The 21,563-nt window shown below is 41.4% G+C and overlaps 3 protein-coding genes across 10 annotated transcripts in view; all 3 read right to left on the bottom strand.

The window, feature by feature from the left end:
• nr1h5 (nuclear receptor subfamily 1, group H, member 5) overlaps nt 1-9,368 on the bottom strand; it is a 16,039-nt gene extending 6,671 nt beyond the window's left edge. Inside the window, exons 1-5 of one of the 3 annotated variants that reach the window (XM_032521993.1) lie at nt 9,196-9,368; nt 6,362-6,501; nt 875-1,267; nt 638-778; nt 405-529 (exon numbers count right to left, since the gene is read on the bottom strand). In XM_032521993.1, the coding sequence (XP_032377884.1) occupies nt 405-529; nt 638-778; nt 875-1,267; nt 6,362-6,458 (756 nt within the window). In that variant the 5' untranslated portion in view covers nt 6,459-6,501; nt 9,196-9,368. The remainder of the gene's footprint in view (nt 1-404; nt 530-637; nt 779-874; nt 1,268-6,361; nt 6,502-9,195) is intronic. The other 2 variants (XM_032521995.1, XM_032521994.1) reach the window with 2 other exon arrangements.
• Nucleotides 9,369-10,652: 1,284 nt separating this feature from the next.
• slc66a1 (solute carrier family 66 member 1) lies at nt 10,653-17,576 on the bottom strand. 3 transcript variants are annotated; one of them, XM_032521998.1, is made up of 8 exons: nt 17,526-17,576; nt 15,800-15,996; nt 15,580-15,709; nt 15,157-15,244; nt 13,992-14,137; nt 13,673-13,765; nt 13,145-13,330; nt 10,653-11,374 (listed from the first exon to the last, which is right to left on the bottom strand). In XM_032521998.1, the coding sequence occupies exons 2-8, from the start codon at nt 15,988-15,990 to the stop codon at nt 11,288-11,290; spliced, it is 921 nt and encodes a 306-aa protein (XP_032377889.1). In that variant the 5' UTR covers nt 15,991-15,996; nt 17,526-17,576; the 3' UTR covers nt 10,653-11,287. The 3 variants fall into 3 exon arrangements, with proteins under 3 accessions (XP_032377889.1, XP_032377887.1, XP_032377888.1); XM_032521996.1 differs by lacking the exon at nt 17,526-17,576 and adding an exon at nt 16,555-16,755 and having other exon boundaries at nt 15,800-16,011; XM_032521997.1 differs by lacking the exon at nt 17,526-17,576 and adding an exon at nt 16,555-16,749.
• Nucleotides 17,577-18,665: 1,089 nt separating this feature from the next.
• The window catches only part of trim33 (tripartite motif containing 33), a 29,801-nt gene continuing 26,903 nt past the window's right edge, over nt 18,666-21,563 (bottom strand). For all 4 annotated transcript variants that reach the window (XM_032521985.1, XM_032521986.1, XM_032521987.1 and 1 more), the window contains one exon: nt 18,666-19,411. In XM_032521985.1, the coding sequence (XP_032377876.1) occupies nt 19,190-19,411 (222 nt within the window). In that variant the 3' untranslated portion in view covers nt 18,666-19,189. The remainder of the gene's footprint in view (nt 19,412-21,563) is intronic.

Raw genomic sequence — 21,563 nt, 5'->3', positions numbered from 1 at the left:
ATTGAATTGAACAATCAACAGATTGTCTACAACCATGCTCTGTGACGCTGAAGTACAGTGCTTTGCGCTAAATGCTAACATCAACATGCTAACACACTGACACTAAGTAGGAACAATGTTTACCATGTTCAACATCTTAGTGTAGAGTATTTGGCATGCTACGATTAGCTAATTAGCACTAAAAACAAACCGCAGATGACGCTGAAATATTTAGTTGATTTACACAAAAATGCCCACCTCATGGTGGTGCTAGAGAAAAAAGTCAAGGGGTTACCAAAGTCAGTAGGATTCTTCCTCAGAGGTGTTCAAAATTTGACAGCATGACTGAATTAAGATGCAGTCTGGAGCAGACCAGCACCGCCATCACACAAGACATGCCACTAGCCATGCGTGCTTTCTACTACCTGTCCAGGTAGCTTGCTGGTGGAGCTGACCCTCCTGCTCTCTGTGTTCTCCTCTTCCTCCTGTCCTCTGCCTTTACCTCCTTTCCTCAGTCGTTTGGACTGGCACTGCACCTCCGTCAGAAGGCCTGAGAAGAAATGTGCATTTTCAGACTCACTTTAAATCAGTTTAAGGATGTATTGAATTACTCTCATTAACACTATTGTTAAGTTAAAGTACAGTAAAGGTCGCTTACACTCAGCCAGCATTCCCACGGCGCGGCACTTCCTCAGCCGACAGTCTTGGCACTTCCTTCTCATGTACATGTCCATCTCACAGCCACCGCCACTCTTACACTGATACACAGCCTTTTTTGTCACACTACGCCTAAAGAAACCTGCAAGTGCAGAAGGGGAAGGAAGGCCCAGGTAAGTTTAAAATAAAGCCTTACAGCATAAAAAGATAGATTACAAAATTGAAAAGTGAGAAATACCTTTGCATCCCTCGCAGGTAAGAGCGTTGTAGTGATACCCTGACGCTTTATCTCCACACACCACACACAGCTCTTCCTGGCCTCTGCTCTTCCCTCCCGACCCGACCCGTGTCCTCCGCCCCAGGGGCAGTCCCACCGCTCCAAGCCCCTGAGCCAGGCCCCCGCAGTGGGGCTCGGGGCTGGGATCACAGGGGGCTTCCAGGCAATGAGGGCTGTAGTGGTACTGAGGATGGCAGGGCTGCGAAGAGGAAGAGGAGGAGGAGGTGGAGGAAGGTGGAGAGGCATAAAGGGAAAAGGACAGGTTGGCGGCTGGGCTGTACTGTTGCTGGCTATAAGGGAGAAGCTGGAGGTCTGGGTCCTGAAGGGGGTAGCCCAGAGGGTCAGCAAGCATGTCTGAAATGGAAAAAAGGTGGAAGTCCAGGGACAAATACTTGCATTAATGGTTTTGTAGGTCAGAGATTGGCTGTAGTACCCCTGCAGACACAGACCCCTCCAATAGTAGGTTTTGTAATTTTGTGTGAAACTTTGCAAGCAAGAGTATTTAAGCAATTAGATCTGACATTTGAAGACCACATGGAAAAAGAACTTGAACGTCTTAGAAAATTAGGAACTTCCTGGAAAAATAGTGCGACCTCTCTGCTCATTCTATGAAATCAAAGACTTAAAACCCACAATGAACTGATCCTATTGATCAGTACTGCCCGTGAAGCAAAAGCCTGATGTATCTTACTCATCTGTTCCATGGAGTTCACTTGTTTTTGTAAAATTAGAAACACATCAATGAGACACACCTTTGCGCTGGGTGACATGTTCCTTCATCACATTGAACATAGGCACTGTAATATATTTCGAATCAATCCTACATACACCTTCCAGCTGCCGGAAATACTCACTAGACCAAAACACTAAAATGTGTATTAACCCACAGCTGAATATAGTCCCTAACAAATTCTCTATTTACTTCTGTTTGAGTAATGTTTGCTTAAAACTACAGTGCCCAGAAGATTTCAGTTTTAAATGACTGACCTTTAAAAGTAATGAAACTATCTATCTATCTATCTATCTATCTATCTATCTATCTATCTATCTATCTATTACCTATCGATCTATCTATCTATACATATCTATCTACATATCTACCTATTACTATCATCTACTATCTATCATCTATCTATCTGTCTGTCTATCTATCAATCTATCTGTCTGTTTATACTATCTATCTATCTATCTATCATCATCATCTACTATCTACCTATCTATCTACATATCTACCTACTATCTATCTATCTATCTCTGTCCGTCTGTCTATAACAATCTATCTATTCTATCTATTGTCTATCTATCAAATCTATCTATCTAATCTATCTATATATCTACATACTATCTACATATCTACACTATCTATCTACCTATCTATTACCTATCTACCTACTACTATCTATCTATCTATCTATATATCTATATCTATTCTATCTATCTGTTATCTATGTCTATATTATGGAAATATCAGGCCCGATCTTCATGAAACTTGGTGGAAGGGTGGCACGGGCCACGAAAGAAAACGTTGCATTTGGAGCGGATCGAATGCTGGGCGGATATGCAAATTATTTTTCATTTTCGTAACATTGCTAGATGGGGGTTTGCTGCATTCATGGGGTTTGGAATAATTGAAAAATAATTTCCCGACTGGGAAAATACACACTGCATTAACATTGTAACTGTGAGGTAGGGCGTGTTCTCCAAGTGTCTTCTCGTTTGGGATGTTGTCGATACCATAATTAGTTCTGAAGAGTTTACTCCCCGGAGTCCTTGTGTTTTTCTTTTCGCCCAGCATATTTCCTTGGATTAGGATGGCACCAAGATGTTGGTTGCAGCTGCCGCCGTGGTCCTGCTGCACCACACCCTGCTACGTCCAGCTATGCCCTGCTGTGCTACGCTGCATACTGTAACGCCCCGCAGCGCCCTGCTATGACATGAACTGCTACTACTGCCATTTTTTAGTCACTGTTCCATTTTCTTTGTTGAGATTGTTATTGCCACTGTGCATCACACCCCCAACCGGCACCGTCAGACACCGCCTACCAAAAGCCTGGGTCTGACCGAGGTATCTTCGTATAAGGGAGTTTTTCCTCGCCAACGCACATGGTCATACTGTCACACCATGCTTGCTCTTTGGGGAATTGTTGGGACTTTATAAATTATAGAGTGGGCTCCAGAATTACGCTATTTGTTAAGTGTCTCGAGATAACTGTCATGATTTGATATTATAAATAAAATTGAATTGAATTGAATGAATCAGTTAGAATGTGTCACACACACAATGAAGAGAACGATCAGCAAGAACAGAAAGGAGAATGAACATTTCAACACTATTACGCTGCTACAAAGAGTGTCATCGCAATGTGGTCTTACATGACTTGTGTGACTTCACTGCTTTTAATGGATCTGGGGGATATAATAAAAAGCTGAGAGTGAGGCTTTGTGAACTTAAACAGGATGCAGCTGAGAGCTCACAGTGCCATTTAGGATTTTTTTGATCCCCTTTTATGGATGCTTCATTCAGTAATGGTCGTTCAGTTTTGTGACGGACTGAAACGTCTGTGATTGTGGATCAGCGGCTTGTGTTTTGCAAGTCCTGTCTCCTTTGAGAAAACATGTGTGACCACTGGCAGCCTCCGAAAGAGCAGCTGGACCAGTACAACTGGGACTCCTGTGGGATCTGTTATGCGCTGATTAAACGGAGAGTACAACAGGGAGAGTCAGGAGTCTCAGGGCTGCAGGAGAAGGAAATTTAAAAGGGCAAAACAACTAGCATGAAGATGAGGTAAAATGTCACTCTGATTATGTAAAAAATATGTGTTCTTTAAAATTGTGGCTGGAGTGTGCCTTTAAGCGTCGACAGAGAAACCAACAATCCGTTTAGCTCTGTAGCGTTGCTTAAGGAGTACTTCAGGGATTGGAATCCATGAGACAAATTAAAAATGGACAACGGGCAAATAAAAGCAGCAAAGGTGATATCCTGACTTTTAGTACCTATGGCTTTAGAGGAGATACCCCGAGATAACCTGATGACAATAGATGGATTGTTGGACAGGCCTCCTAGTCCGAGGATTCGTAGCCCCAGGGCTCAGGGCCTGTAAGCAAGAGCCCTTATTTGAAGGCAATGTAATAAGAGACTGTATTCTTCTTGAAAAGCCACAAGTCTCTTCAAAAATTAAGGTTGTCCTAATCCATTTTTTTTAAATCCTGATCCTTTAATCCTTTAATATCCGATGATACATAGTCTGATCTGAGAGTTAGATAAGAAGATCAATACTGCTTGCTATACAGAAAGTGGTACCGATTTTCTCATCCTGAAATCTCTGGTCTTCCCGTCTTTGAACCTCCTCCCTTTCCCTTGTCGAGTCGCAGCATCCTCAGAAAAAAACACTTCTCATGTCCCCTGCTAATCATCTCCTTACCACTTTTAAAGGGCTGAAACGTTTCCTCAAGGTAGTTCAGTGAGACTTCCTCTCTCTTCTTGAAGACACAGGCAGCCCTGCCCTCTCCCATCCATCAAAGTCGAAAGGAAATGGTAAGGGCTGTACTCTCAATACTTTGCCACTGCAACTACTTATTAGTCATCAGTCTTCATCCTCGACTAATTAAAGATTGATGACCGATGACACATTTTGGACCCCTGATTTTGTCTGGATTTTTTAAGGACAAACAACAGCATCTGTAGAAAACTGGTGTACATAGTCTGATCAAGTAAATGTCAGAATCATCACTTTACAGGCCAATTATTATCTGCTTCGCACTCCTTCCTTTTGTTCTCTCTTTCGTTCTCTCTCTCTCTCTCTCTCCAGATGTTTCCTGTCTTCACCAGACTGAGGCGGTGATGGTTTTTTGGAAGGGGGGGGGGGGGCCTGGTCCCTGTTTTCATTGCATGTGACAGAGCTGTGGTTTGCACTGTTTGTAAACCATTCGAACACTGTCTAAACACTCAGCCTCCCTTCCATCCCACGCACACTAGGGAGCCAAACAACACCAGCAAACTACCCCCCATAGCTCCCACTGCCCCTGCTCCTAGGGGCAGGAGGGGAGACAATAGGGGGGAATTTGTTGATAATACACGTCAGTAAAAATAGATCTCCCTGCTTGCTGTGAATGCAGCGAGCCGGCTGAACCTACTCAACAACCTTTTTTTTTTTTGTCATGTCAGCGAGTTCTCAAAGGCAGTAAATACATTCTTGGCGTTCACTCATCAACTGTGAGTGAATGAGATGAGGTTGCATTGCACACAGAGTGCAGTCACATCCTCGTTGTGTAACCATTTAATGCATAAATGATCCACTTACTTAAAGGAGCCTTCGTAACTTTTGTTAAAGCTATAGTGCATAGTTTCTGCGGCCCCCATGAGTAATTCTATGACAACTAAACTGTCTGCGTGCCCACAAGATGCAAGCCTTTCGTGACCGGTTTATTTTATTGGTTATGAGTTCAATTTTTTATTTATTCAAAGAAAAATTCGTTATTTCTTCTTTCAAAAGTTACATAGTCTCAATTTAATCTCAACATTGTCAACCCACTCAAATAACAAACCAGCTAGCACACAACATTGAATTTTCTCAAAAGATGTAGAAATAGCATCTTATCTCTGAACAATAATAGTATAGATTTGAGTGTTTCAGTTAAGACTGAGGTCACAGCAGTTTATCGGGCCTGTCTGCTAGAGCTCCTTTGTTTTGGTGTCACTTTAGAGGATATTTTCACCCAAATTACAAAAAACTTTCTCTCTTTACACTGATGTAACAGCGCAGATAATTCAGGTTTTATTTTCCCAGGTGATAACTGCAAACCAGTTTCAAGGGAACTACATTCTACTGAAGAAATAGTCCCCATAGAAATGGCCAACAGTGTGTTCTGTGATCGCCCAGAGATTGAATTTTATAGTATTTTAGGCAATTTGTCGGAGATGAGGGCACCACAAAGGACATTTACGGTTAATTTCCTTCATTGTATTAGGGGTGGAGTCCAAAATCTTAGAATTTATTATCTAAAAAAACATGAACAAATTCAAAAAAAAGTAAAATTGACACCATCTGTTTAGTAACCCTTTACAACAGTAGACAACTGTTGCTATGGTAGATGAGAAATGATCTACCTGCCAGTGGAATCAATGACGGCACAGCATCATTTGAACTTATTTACCACTGACTGACACTGGACTGACTCCATAAATTTAAATCCCATAAGACATGAACGCTAATGTCTGAACACTCACTTTCCAGCACTTCTTGGTTTGAATGTATTGGCATCGCATGCAAACAGTCTAATTAAGACATTATGCATTTCTCATATAGTTACATCTTCAGTGTTTTATCTATAACTGTAAGAATGTATATGTCACACAACTTGTTTAGGAGAAGGAAAACCAAATGGAGAAGAGAAAGTTAATGGCAAAAGATAAGTTTAGAAGAGACAGAAGCATCACTGTGTACTCACCGTAATACTGGAGCTGCTCTGTGGAGCAGTAACCATCCGAGGAGGAGAGAAACCCCCCTGCCGAAAAGCTCATCTCCAACTCAGTCCACTCTCTCATCTGGACAGAAGATCCTCTCTCCAGCTACTAATACGAGATCTCTCTTCACACACACACACACACACACACACACACACACACGCAAACACAATTACTCAGAGGATTCACACAGATATGAAGGATCAGAGAGTGCAGAGACATTCCTCAATCCCCAGGATGCGTCCAGGTCTCTCAGCTGCCAGGGCCGATATCCCAGCCTATTTTTAAAAAGCAAAGAGGACGAGTGCAGCTGAGGGTCTTGGTCTGTGGTGGATGATGTGCTGGAGGAGGTCTTAATCTTCCCCAGGGGATAGACAAAAGGGAAGGTGGGGACACCCAAGGAGGACAGGGATGGGACTGTGGTCCAAACAGCTGAACCTAGCCAGGACTTCACAGATCAGAAGACTGTAAGGATTGATGTAGGAATGGATGGATGGGCAGAGTGAGGGACACTCAACACTAATAGCGTGTGCATGTGTGTGTGCGTGTGTGTGTGTGTGTGTGTTTGCTTGCGTGCGTTCCCATGTTTGTCCACCCAGCTTTCGGGAGTGTGTTTACACTGCCTTTTGTTTACCGCTGTTCTGTTTGTGCTGCAGTTAATATTGGACAGCAGTTAGATTTAAGGGGTTTGGAGACCCCTGCCTCCCCCACAGACAGTTAACCAGGCTGGGGCAGAGCGAAAGGAGTTGAGGCCTGAACCACCTAGAGGAGACAGAGGAGTGACTTTAATACATTCTCTGAGCAGGGCCGTTTGACATGGAGCATGCTTACTGAAGATTAACGGGCTCCTTTCACCCGCATATCACCCCTTTCACTGGCTCGTTGTGGGAACCAGGACTGACCGGTGGATAGCAGAGGGTTAGAGAAGAGCCAGAAATGCTCACCGAAGTTGCAGCCTTCACTGGAGTTTTCATAATCGATCTCAGTGACAAATTGCACAGGAATTTGGTTGCTTGCTACACAGTGTCATTCCTTTGAAGATCATGTCCAAAGGGTACATTGCTACACGTGAGATGATAGTACACAATGACAACGCAGCTTTGAAATACATCACACTTTTGGGGGAAAAGCACAAACTAAAATAGCAAATAAATGAAACAAATTAAATAGTGTCCTACATGTCAAAAACATACAATAACTTGTGTTGGTTTATGGAACCACTCAAACACCTGCAAGGTGCCTGCAGGATTTAGAACACCAAGTGTTAGATTTTTGAGAGCTTTTGAACACCATGCCAATCCGTCCAGGTAGATGTTGAGATATTTTACTAAAAGATAGAAAGGTCAACCACAGTTTGTTGCTGAAGTAAACATCAACTCACTTTATTCTAATTCCAATCAATTTGTTATATGTTCTGGGGGGATTGGAAGAGTACCATCTGTCTGATGTGTAGAGTATAATTAACCAAGGCCTCTATATGATAGACGGGTGGTAGTTTCTGGAACGGCATGAATCCATTACTAAATAAGGTGGTCTGTTGTTTTTTCTCAGTTAACAGCAATGGGTCACATCCCATATTATGAGGAAAAACAAGCCATTAGCCATTCCTTCGACTGTCTCTGACCTCGGAGGAATGGACAGAGAGTAGAGAGCAAGCAGCAGTGCTGAGAGTGACACTAAACGATGGGGACAGTATCTAAGAGCGTGCTAATGTCGCCATGGATCTTCTGGAGGTGTCACACTGTTGGACACATTGTTGGAACCAGGCCTGACGATGAGGGCTCGCCCCCTGGGAGATGAGTTACACGAAAAAAGAAGGAGTGGAGGAAGGGAGAATGGAAAAACTTGTAGGACACGTTCACATCAAGCATGGTTATTATTACAATTGGACTCTGGAGCGTTCATTGACTTGGTTAGTTTTCTGTGCAACTAATTGCACCAAAATTCATGAAATGTGTGCACAGAGCAGGAATGATGAGATGAACACCGAAGAAATAAAGAAAAATTGACCATTTCCAAGTAACACAAAACCAAAGAGCAAAAAGGCAACAAAGTCAACTTTTCATCAAACAATCTGATGGCATGTGCAAAACCCCCTGAACTCATTAGTCCTGAATCCCTCACAGTACAAGCCTGGAGATAAATTCAGCACATCATAAATCCCGTTCAGGACGTCTTCTCCATGTGGCAAACTCCTCTCTTTATCAGAGAGCTGCTGGCTGGTAGCTGCAGCTCGATAATGACCTGGACTGTTTACTGATCCTCGCAGGAAACTGGCGCTTTCATTAAAGCGGCCTCGGTGTTGGTGAGTAAAGTCCATAGCGTATGTCTGAGCATGTGTGAGTGAGTGTGATTGGAGGGTATTTGGCTATCATGAGAAGGCAGTTGGTTCTACTTAAAGAATTTGATTAAAGGCATTTCCTCTGATCTGTAGAGGTTATTGTGAGATTCAGACTATTTCTATGGTTATTTATGCTGAATGCAATCAGAAGCTATTGAAAACCGTAGCAGACCCTGCTGGACCTTAATGCAGCATGTCCAAACTAGCCTTGCTAAGCAACTCCTGTTACCTTATTAAGCTGGTGTGAATTGCATTGAAGATCTGCCCTTGCAGGAATTTCATTGAAATGGCATTTAAGTGTTGAACACAATGGAGCAGAAATTACAAAATGTCATGTTAAACATCCCTTCTCTGAACCTCGATGGATAAGACTGATTCAGAGTGCCCGGCAGTTACATGCTCATTGATGTGTTGGCTTTTGAACAATTCTGATTATGTTGCAGTTGTGTTAGTTAGAAGCAGAGGTTGTGGACTCACCGTTGACGATGGGAGCCTTCCTGCTGCGCCGAGTGTCCCAACGTCCTCTCCCTTTGTCCAACTATTTCACTTTTTGTAATGTCGATTCCAGCCCAGCCTCCATCCTCTCACTCTCTCACACACATGCGCACACGCACGCACACACACACACACACACACACACACACAGAGTAAACAGACAGCTGCTCTTGATGTGTGTTTTAGCTGGATGTGCAGGAGCCTGACCAAAGATCTTCTTTTTTTTTATTTAAACACATATATGCAAAATAATTTGGAGAAAAAAAATGTTAAGGTTATTTGTCTGCATGTATGTCAACAATAAGAAGGTGAAAATATCCTAAATTTACCATAACATTTCCCAGCCAGCCATTTGGCTGCACTAGGGATTTGAACTGGCAACCTCTGAGTCACAAGGGGCCCTGCCCTGCATGTAGGAACTGGAATCATCTCATTAAGAAATTCCCAGTATAAAGTGTTTATAAACAGCCTCTTGTTCATCCCTTGTGATGGATGGATGCTCCCTATCACTGGCTCTTCCTGCTAACTCCCCAACCCGCTTAACAATCTCTCTGCCACTGTTTCACAACCCTCCAACCCCCAAACACACACACACACACACACACACACACACACACACACACACACACACACACACACACACACACACTTACTGAACCCATGATATTTTTTTTGTCCTGACCTTGCTTCCTTGGTGGGTGGGCCCTTACTGTTTTGAGTGTGCATAATTGCAATTTGTTTAATAGTGAAGGAAAGTGTGTGTGCGTGGGTGTTATGAGGGAGGAAGGGGCAACTTAGAGGCCAGTGTGAATCTGCTAATGACAACAAAAAAAAAAAACAGCTGTCAAGGCATTCCATGATCAGGTCAAACACAGTCATAGGGGGTCAAGGTCAGGGAAGTCAAAGGGTCAAAGGTCAACATCAAGGCCAAGAGCAGGCCTTGACCCCTACTGGGGTGAAAAAAGCGAAGAGAGTTAACTGTTGGGGAGGAAAAGCTCCCGAAATGTTTCTTCTCAAGACGAGCAGTTAGAATAAAATTAATAAAAGAACATTAACACCATTATGAAGATAATCTGAGAAAATTTGACTCCACCAAAACCGTATCCAGAGTAAAAAAAAGAACAGAGAAAATATGTTATTCATTGTTTAATATATACAGCAAACTAACCCACATAACATATTTAATAATTCTCAAAGTACAAAACCAACTTTAATTGTGCAAAAAAGTGAGAATGTAAAAAATTTTTTTTGGAATTTTAATGTGTACATTAAACATGGTGTGAATCTGTGTTAAGGGACTTTTATCACCAGTGCAAACAAAACTGGTTGAAACTAAACTGGTCTGTAATACAAAAAGGAAATTATTTAATTGTATGACTACAATTACAAAATATATCTAAAATGAACAAAAAACTAAATTCTCAAAACTTTTTTTTGGATTAGAGCACTTGGTGTGAGCATTGATTAAAAATTGACTAAATACAATTTACGCTTGGAAAAAATGTTTTGGAAAACATTTCTTCTTCAGACTCATCGCTGCATGTGTGCAGTGATTAGTGTCATCATAACTGTCAAAGTGTTTGTCAACTTAAAAAAAGAAATTGGATATAGTTTAGAGACACCTCTGCGTGGTCTAATCACCGCGACCTGCAGGTTTTGGACATCTATATGAAGGCTGACATCACACGGAGATTGTGACCTAGAATCACGAGGAGTTCAGGTGACGGGGGGTGTTCCCATCAATATCCGACACCGAAAACCATTAATCGTCCTTTTAAACCCAAACATTAAGAGCAGTGTAAATCACAGAATAGCAGCTGAACACAAGTGAAAAACTTTGTCTGTCACAGTCATAGAAATCCAATCTAATTTATTTCTATATTTACAGTACTTTTGCGGATGGAAATATATTGTAAACATTTTAGAGCATAATAAATACAACTTTATAATTGAACTAAAAATGTACAATTTTCTTTCATCCGGATTGGGTTGGAGATTTTGAGGTTTATTGGAAGCGAGTGTCCGTGAGTATCCGTCTGTTAGTGTCCCACTAGTACAGTCTCGGTTTTTTGGTCTAGCTCCCGATCAAAGGCGTTGTCTCACCGGGACTGACGTTCAACTCCATCTTAGCATTGCGGTAAATTATGAACTGGATGGAGATCTGAACCACAGCGTTAAGGAAAATCTAAAGCAATCCTGGGAAAGAGACGGTTTACTGCAGATAGAAACACACACACACACACACACAACTGTGAAGGACAGAAGATACCATTTGACCATCAAATGACAAAATACTCGCTGACCTCGGCCTGCATGACCACTAGTTACAAAAATCGCGATTTTGAGTCACCCTGTTCACGATTTCTAAATAATTTCAAAAAATAATCATTTTTAAACAGCTGATTGTCATTTAATTTTACAAGCTAAATGCATCAACGCTACTACTGTCTTCTGCACAGCAGGTCCTATGGCGCTGTCCCATGTGCGAGGACTGACTAATATTCAGCTTTTAATAAACTGTTGAAGACTGAGACCGCAGAGCTGGGCTACAAGCTAAAGATGTATGATATGGATATTAAAGAGCTCATATTATGCTCATATATCAGAATAGGTTTACATGGTTTAATTTTCAGAAAACACCATATTTTTGTGGTACTGCACATTGCTGCAGCTCCTCTTTTCTCTCTGTGTGTTGAGCTCTCTGTTTTAGCTACAGAGTGAGGCATCGCACTTCTGTACTATCTTTGTTGGGAGTTGTACATTCGCAGTAAGTACTGCTAGCTAGTCAGTTGCAGACATTGATTGTAAAATTAGTAGACAGACCATCCGGATAGGTGAAGCGCTGCAAATGCAGAAATGCGTTAAACCTGCATTCTATCTGAATTCCAGCAGGGCGACACGTGTGGTTGCAATGAAAAAGTGACCCACTTCTCTATTTATTACCTCAGTAAACATTTTCATAATGAGTTAATGGTCTCAATCGCTAGCTTTAAGTCTTCTGCAACACAGAATGATCTTCATCTTCGCAATTATGGTCTCGTTGATTTTAAAATTGGCGATAAAGCAGGGGGTGTTTTAGGGTGTGAGAATGATGTGATCGCCATTGGCGGTGTGTAACGTAACGTAGAGTGTAGGGGCTCCTCCTTCCGTCCCTCCTCCCTGTTGTCTAAAATTGTCACATCCTCAACCAGGATGGCTGCACCCGTAATGGCAAACTCAATGACTCATAGCAGATCTCCAAAAACCAACGGGTGACGTCATACATGCTCTGCAGTCCATGGTTGCAGAGAATAACAGCGTGCCACGCTAGCAGCTAGGCGAGCATTACAACAGGTGTAACACAGTGGCGCACGTTTTTAACGGAAGTAAAGGCTGGACTACAATAGAGCTGTTAGGATCAGTTTGTGAACAGTGTTTTCTATTAGAGATGGTAAGTCCATTTGGGGTGGACTTTAGGCTTTTTCACTTTGTAAACCTATAACATGCACCAAAACAATATATAACACAATAAATGAAAGGGAAGAAGCCAAAAAGCATAATATGAGCACTTTAAGAGAACCACACTGATCACGCCATCTTTCCACCCAGTCATCATCAGGTCGCATGCTTCTGCCTTGTCTATGTTAATTAAAAACCAAAGCAGCAAGCACCTTCATGCTTCAGTCAACCACTTGTGTGGGGTGCAAAGAGACATATGGCCTCCAAGGGGCACTAGTGCAGCTTTTTACCATTTCTTTGGTGGTCACGACTAACTTCCCTGTGAGTGTTTCTCATTTCTGCTCCACATATGCAGTCATGAGACCTCAACCCATCTGATGAAGTGTCCTCTCTTACAGCTCAGCACTGCCTAAAATGTTGGATGTTCGTGGGATTGAGGAGAGCCCAGAGACCAGGCAATGGCACCCATGTTTTCTTTTCTTTAAAAGGATACAATGAGGTCTAAGGAGAGGGTGCCGAGGCTGCCGATGAGCCACGGCAAGTGATGGATCATGTAGCTTCTCTCCCCCTGGTCCGCATCAGGGTTCTTCAGCAGGACACTCAGGCCGTATGTGGTGTTTCCCAGGATGATCAGTGCAAACAAAAAGTAAGACACTCCATCTGTTGACTTCCTTTTGAACTGTGGGGAGAAATTAGAAGACCCATTGGGGAAAACCTTTATTTAAAAAGGAACAGAAAATGTTTTACACAGCCATCAAGTATTTTCCACTAGAGTGATGTGTGCAGATTTCAGAGGCAATCATCCATGCCGTCTGCAAATTATATTCACTTGTTTCTCCATCTGCTCAGCTTTCAGTTACATTGAAATATAATGAGGATTCTTATTCTAATTATTATTAGAATTATTATTATTATCCATTTGTTCTTAATATTAGCACAAGTATTAGTATTAGTCGATGGCTACTACTTACACTGTGCAGCCAACAGTAGTCCTAAGGAATCTACACTTTGTAATACTCACATTAGTGTACATCTGGGGAAGTCTGGAAGAGAGATAGAGCAGTGACGACAGAGAGCCGATGGAGAAACCAATAATCTCTTTAGGGGTAAAAGCCTAAAGTGACAGAGAGGAAGACACAACGTTACAACAGCAAAAAAAAGCCCCAACACAGGGGTGTTGCACAAAATTCCCTCCCCACATCCACAACTATTCATTCTAGCATCTTTTTTGGTCCTCTTTACATTAGGGCCCTGGGTACTCAGTCCTCTTTCCCCCCCCTGTCCGACACCCCTGGCCCGACATATCTAGGTCACTAATTAAGCAAATGAATATGACTCACCTTGATGTCAGAGGTTGAGAGCAAGGCACGACTTCTGAACGCAGAAGGAATTACTTCCTGTTGGGTGCCTAACCCGGGCAGATGGACGAGGCTTGTGGTGAAGCCCAGGACACAGACTACACCAACCACATGCACCACCCTCCTGCCTGGAAACAACACCTGGGTTCAGTATCAATACTGGGAAAAACATCTAAGCACATTCCTCAATGGTCGCTGGACGCCACAGCAACATGAGGCATGTCTATGACATCATGACAGGGCACAGCGATTACCCTTCTTTCTCTGTCTGGACTAGAGTTGGATTGTTGCTTATCAGCACAGATATGAGAAGCTTGTTCGTTAAGCAGCTACATCAGATAAAACCAATCTTAGTAGTAGCTAAATTATTATAGAATATAGCTCCTGTTTTACAGTTGGAGACACAATACATGTTTGGGTAGGGCTGTGCAATTAATTGAAATTTTAATCAAGAGTAATCGAGAAAAAATTTGAACATTACGTTTTGCACATAAACTTTTATATGTCTTTGTAAAAGTCTTCAGGGAAATGTCATATTTGAAGGTGTTTTTACTGTTAATTGGTTTAACTGTTGGTTTAACTTCAATGAATGCAACATCTTTCCAAAAGTCAATGAGTGACAGTGTTAAATAATCCTGATTTCAATACAACCCAAATAATCGTGGTTATGATTGTTTCCATAATCGAGCAGCCCTATGTTTGGAGTTATTCAATTCTATTCCCTATGTAAATTAGAAGGGCACTCGCATAGTGCAGACGTTTGCCAAGACGTGCCCACATTCCATCTACATTCCAAATCGAGGGGGAATTTACCTGTATTTTCCCCAGTCGGGAACTCATTTTTTCAATTATTTTGACACCACATGAAGGCAGCACAAATGCCCTATCTCACAATGTTATTGAAAGTGAAAAATAATTTGTGTATCTTCCCTGTGATTCAGATCCACTCCAATATAGTATAGGTTCTTCCATGGCTCATGCTACATTTTTACACAAAAAAACAACAAAACAAAGCCCTATGTGTCGTACACAGAATGAGTCACCAAGATGCAAATAAGGATCTGAAACTCAGTGAGCACAAAGAAAGAACTTGGTTCTTATAATGGGCATTTGGCAAATTGAGTAGTGAAAAAACAAATCCACTTACTTTCCACCGTTCTGTTACTCGCCTTGTAGTATATGTACATGGCCAGCATCAACAAGTCAGCCACAATGTAATAAACGGCTGTATATGTCTGGATAACAAAGAGAAAGACACGTTATTTTTTTCTTTGCACAAAGTCATTTGAATGGAATTCACTATTTTTATTAATACTTGACATGAATCGTCAAGTAATTAGTCAGTTGACAGAAAATTATCAATAAAAATTTGAACAATCCTCGATCAAAGCACAAACAATAATTAGGTGGTAATAGCTCAAAATAATTCAGCAATCTGTTTGCTTTTTTTGTCATAACATTTTTAAAGTGCATCCTTTCATTTCTTTGAATGAAATATTATGCCGTTATGATATGCCGTCATGGGAAAGCCCTTCACACTGTGAAATAGCAATATATCACTACAAGTCACCTGAAGTGGAAGCTGGTCTGCCAAGAAGGAGCCCACCAGATTGCAGGTGTCACCTCCCAACCACAACAGCAGGAACCAAATAGAGAGGGCGCTGTCCATATTCCCCGTTTTACATGAGCTGTAGTACTGTCTGCAATCAGAAACCACAGACAGAGAGATGTTGATGCGTAGATAAAAGAGCATTTCCTCTAAGAGGCACAGACACAACCCAAACACTTACGGAAGTGAGGACACCATGAAGCAGAGGATGGACAAGAGGCCTAGGTAGATGCTGGCCATGTCCCTCGCATCCTGGGCACATTCCCCAAGGCCTTCCCAAACCCATTTGGTCCCATTTGGGCAAAGGGAAGTTAAGTTTCCTTGAGTGCTCCATCCAAAGGAACACCGCGTGAGGACTCCGTCTGTCAACATAGTCTTCTGAGAGAAAAGGCTCTGTAAATATACAGTTCACAATCAAATTTAAAACTTAAAATAAAAACTTATTTGGCTCTTCAGTTCTCGGTACATCGCCAGCATACAAATAATGTTTCTGACAAGACAGCATACAATAAAAATGGCAAAAAAAAAGTATCCAAATATCTAACCATATGGCACAGTTGTGGAGTTTTCGTAGCTTCATCACGCTCTAAATCAACCATGTAAACCATGGATGAATTATAAGAATATATCAACACCAAAGAGAACAACACATCTGGACCACATATCTCGACCGATAACACGGTGATAACAGGGTCAAAGGCTGCTGAACACTTGAAAACAACATCAAAACAGCCTAGATCCACATTCTGTTGTTACGCTTAACGTTGGATCAAGATCAAGGTAAAGTGGTGAGATGTGTGGCTACATTTAGCTATACATTAGGAAACGTTTTCATATTAAATGACGTAACGTTACATTCAACATAAACCACAAAATTGTTAGTTAGCCATTTAACGGTAAATGACTACCACGACCGAATAAACCGTTGGAACTTGCCTGTGTCTTTAACGTCAAAAAACGTCAACAAACTGCCACAGTGAAAATAAATAAAGATATTTATCCTGCCCGTGAGGACGCCGACATGCCGGGAAAATCCTTATCAGCACAAAAAGACCTCGGAGACAGACAACAACACGGAAGGAGGCAATGAATTTGGGATCTGTGAGCTGATTGGTCGTCAGGCTTGGACGTCATAACCATGCGTGTCAGAATTGGCACGTGACTAGCGGTTCGCGAGCTCTAACCACAAACCAGGCCTTCAAACTAAAGTTTCAGGAATGCACAGTTCGTTTCATTTAATTAATTTAATCGGACTTATATCCCTCAACACGAGTTGGAAATGTGTTATGTTGTAAATAATAGCACTGGACATTTTAAGAACCAGTGTTTCTTTGTCATACGACATCCCAATCAAAAATATATTTTATTCAGCAAACGACGTGCAACGTCAATTACAGATCACTCGAATCGACCAACTAAATCATGATTCTGAATCACATAGTTCAGGATCAATATCCTCATTTTCTGGATCAAACAGCTGTAAAACATATATAGGCTGTGAAACAAGGTTATGTGCGTTATCAAAACTGGGACAACTACGGTGCCACGATTTGATTTTCCAGCGCTCACATATTTCACATACTTTCATCACATATCTACAAGCCTTGTTAAACTCGATTATTTCCCTCAACATGGTAATTCAGTCATTAGTCCTTACCCGTCATTAGTCCTGAGGCCTCCTACTTCAACAAGCTTTGCATTTTAGTATACAGCCGTGAAAAACAATATACCTAATACCCAGGACATGACACGGGCTGTATGAAAATGTTCTTAGTGAACTTTGGAGATGTTTCTTTAGGCTTTATGTATAAATTATTCAGCAGTGACAGTTCTGTTTTCTTAGCGTATATGCAGAGACCTAACCAAATTGTTTTCATGGTAACAATTGTCAGGAGAAAACATCCTACCTGGAAGAGACGATTAAATCCGATGTCAGACAGCTGACAATCTGTCACACTGACGACTCAGCACCTCACTACGCTGATGTCACCTCGTGCGTATTTGAAAAAAAAAAAAAAAAAAATCATGAGTCCTTTAAGTTAAGTTCCCACTTTCCTCACGTGCATCTAGTAAACTGGGATTCCGTTTAATGTGTTAAAGGGCTTTTAACAACCAAAGAGGGAACTGAAAACACTGCGATGCAGAAGCAGAGGCTGCGATATTTCCATGGAGTCGAGGCCGACTTTAACAGAAGACTAGACTTGCACCAACAATGACCATTAATTAAATCCGAGTATGACTAAACGTTGAAAACTCTCAATGAACAATCTTGCCCCTCTATCCTGTATTTGTCAAGTTTTAATTCCCTTGAAAATGTTTCTATTCTTTTAATTTGCATTTAAGTTTATGTGCAGTTTCTTTCCTTTTTCAAGTTAAGCACTTCAAAATATGCTATACATATAAACTGTAACCTCTGTAACATCTGTACTGTAACCTCTGTAACATCTGTACTTTTCCTACTGGGGACTATGGATTATCCAAACTAATAGGGAACACTATTACTGTAAATAGATGTAGTTGTTAAATCTGTAAGCACCACATGATGAATGAACAAAATTCCTTTCACATTATTTGTATTGCAGTGCATCTTGAAATCTGGACAAATTACAGGGGGCATATAATGCTTAATTGCAGGTTTCTGTTAGTACATTGATTTCACTGGAACATGTTTACATGCTTTAAATGTTTAAAAAAAAAAAACATGTATCCGTCATTGCAGCCGGGGACAGACTGGAACAGCACGTTATACCTATATACAGTACATAGTACGTATATCCTGCAGGCTTGTTGAAAGGCACCGCTTCTGCATACGCGCTGTGTACCTCACTGATACTTTTATGAATAAATATGTATATAAAAGGTGAGATATATAAGTAAATCTTGCTTAACAATATGGGATCTTTAAACCAAAATTATTTACGTATAGATATCACCAAAAGTATGTAGGAATGTTAATTCGTTGGTCTCATTTTTATAATTGTGGAAACGGCTCCTTTAAGAGATCCCCAGCTATCCCAAACCTACTCCACACCACACACTCTTTTTTTTTTATATGTCAAGAACAGGTTTTATTGATGACGCACCCAAACATCTATACTGTAGGAATACCTTCAGTGGGCTAGATTCTCTTATGTACATAATGCTTCCACAAAGTCATACAAATACTTGGTAGGTTTCATGTCAAAGTATAGATATAATACATTAAGAACTGGGAATAGAGAATTCAAATGTTTTATAAAGCAATCGTCACAACAAATCTACAAATGCAAATGGATGATAGAAAAGAAAGTACCAATCATTAACTTAACTAATGCAAAACAAGTCCTACTTCTGTACAAGAAAGTTCTTCAGTGTCCATGAAATAAGGAGAAAATGAAGCTCTTCTATGTTCCTGTCCTCATGAGTTCTGATAATGTAGTTGACTGTAATTCTTTCAAAGGCAAGGATGAGATAAACCTAGCAGTTTGTACAGCGAATCTCACCCTTTAGTTTGCTGCCCCAAACATAAGGAGAAGAGTGGGACGTGAGGAAGACAGTTTTTCACTTCTCTTGTTTCTTTTAGGGTTGGTTCTCACTTGATATGGACCACTTTCTCATCTGTTTTTAATCGTTTACGTCTTGGCTGTATGAAATCCCCCTCAGAGTCGTCTGTGTCATCCTCCTCCTTTTCCTTTGTGTCCGGGGCCTCGCTTTCAGGTGTTTCAGGGAAGCTCTGCCCTGGGAACATCTCCTGCAGCTTCTCCTCAAAGTACAGGCTCACTGCCTTGCCGGATATCGCCATCTCTGATCCCACCTGCCGGAGGAGGAAAAAGGGGGTGGGACAAGAAGAGGGTGAAAAGTGATAAGGAGGAAGCCGGGGGGTGAGAGTACCGTTGAGCAGAAGAAATGAATGGGTTGAAGCAGGGAGGAGGAAGAGGAGAATGAGGAGACAAATTAGATCTGGTTAAGACTCCTGGTGGTAGGGTGGCCCCGGCTCAACGTTGCTGTACAGAGCAGAGATATCCTGCCGCCCTGTCCCACTGTGGCTCCATTAAGAATTTCCACAATAAGGCTGTATTCAAGTACTTCCATACAAATTAATGATGAATCAAGCAGAAGGGGAAAATAAAGTATCTGCATTTTTAAAAAGGTTGTTGAATATTGGTTGCTTAATACCGATTAGAGCAGGACAATACCACTGACACATAAACACAATTCTATAGATGAAATGAAGTGAAGTGAAATGAAAAGAAAAGTCTTAATGCCTTTACAACATTCATTGACGTTCCTTAACAGACAGCACACCAACAAACTAAAAACATAAACAGTACCAGTCAAAAGTTTGGACATGCTTTGCCATTGAATGAGAATGTCTGTCCAAACTTTTGACTTGTGCTGTATGTATGTATATATATATATATATATATATAAAAATCTGTTCCAGCTACAGGAAATGAGCTGTTAACCCAGGAGTTTATTTATACGAAGAAAAAGACTGATATTACAGCCAGTGGGTTTTTGGTATTATAAAGCCACAAAATTAAGTCTGGACTGATGCGTGTGTGAAGTGATTTGCTAAAAAACTAAATGAAATAGGAATCAAACCAAATACTATGAGGGGCTGCGCAAGCCATACTTTGTTTTAAGCTTCTCACATGGATATACTTTTCGCACAACAATATCTGTGTATGTATATGTACAGGCCAAAGGTTTGGACACACCTTCTCATTCAATGTGTTTCCTTTATTTCCATGACTATTTCCAATGTAGATTATCATTGAAGGCATCAAAACTATAAATGAACACATGTGGAATTATGTACTTAACAAAAAAAGTGTGAAATAACTGAAAACATGTCTTGTATTCTAGTTTCTTCAATGTAGCCACCTTTGCTTTTTTAATAAAACCCTTGGTGTTCTCTCAATGAGCTCCATGAGGTAGTCACCTCAAATGATTTTCACTTCACAGGTGTGCCTTGTCAGGGTTAATTAGTGGAATTTCTTGCATTATTAATAGAGTTGGGACCATCAGTTGTGTTGTGCAGAAGTCAGGTTGATACACAGCCGACAGCCTGTTGGACAACTGTTAGAATTTATATTATAGCAAGAACCAATCAGCTAAGTAAAGAGAAACAAGTGGCCTTCAATACTTTAAGAAATGACGGTAAATCAGTCTGGAATATTGCAAAAATGTATAAGTGTACCCAAGTGCAGTCGCAAAAACCATCAAGTGCTACAATGAAACTGGCTCACATGAGGACCGCCCCAGGAAAGGAAGACCAAGAGTCACCTCTGCTGCTGAGGATAAATTCATCTGAGTCACCAGCCTCAAAAATCGCAAGTTAACAGCAGCTCAGATTAGAGACCAGATGAATACCACACAGAGTTCTAGCAGCAGACACATCTCTAGAACAACTGTTAAGAGGAGACTGTGCAAATCAGGCCTTCATGGTCAAATAACAGCTAGGAAACCACTGCTGAGGAGAGGCAACAAGCAGAAGAGATTTGTTTGGGCCAAGAAACACAAGGAATGGACATTATACCAGTGGAAATCTGTGCTTTGGTCTGATGAGTCCTAGTTTGAGATCTTCGGTTCCAACCGCTGTGTCTTTGTGCGACAAAGAAATGGTGACTGGATGGATTCTACATGCCTGTTCCCACCGTGAAGCATGGAGGAGGAGGTGTGATGGTGTGATGGTGCTTTGCTGGTGACACTGAAGGCCTACTGAACCAGCATGGCTACCACAGCATCCTGCCATCCCATCCGGTTTGAGTTTAGTTGGACCATCATTTATTTTTCAACAGGACCATCAATAACCCCAAACACACCTCCAGGATGTGCAAGGGCTATTTGACCAAGAGAGAGAGTGATGGAGTGCTGCGCCTCCAGTCACCGGACCTCAACCCAATCGAGATGGTGGGGTGAGCTGGACCGCAGAGTGAAGGCAAAAGGGCCAACAAGTGCTG

This window comes from Etheostoma spectabile, chromosome 7, assembly GCF_008692095.1.
Source record: "Etheostoma spectabile isolate EspeVRDwgs_2016 chromosome 7, UIUC_Espe_1.0, whole genome shotgun sequence".
NCBI classification, from domain to species: domain Eukaryota; kingdom Metazoa; phylum Chordata; class Actinopteri; order Perciformes; family Percidae; genus Etheostoma; species Etheostoma spectabile.
This window is presented reverse-complemented; position numbering and strand designations above follow the sequence as displayed.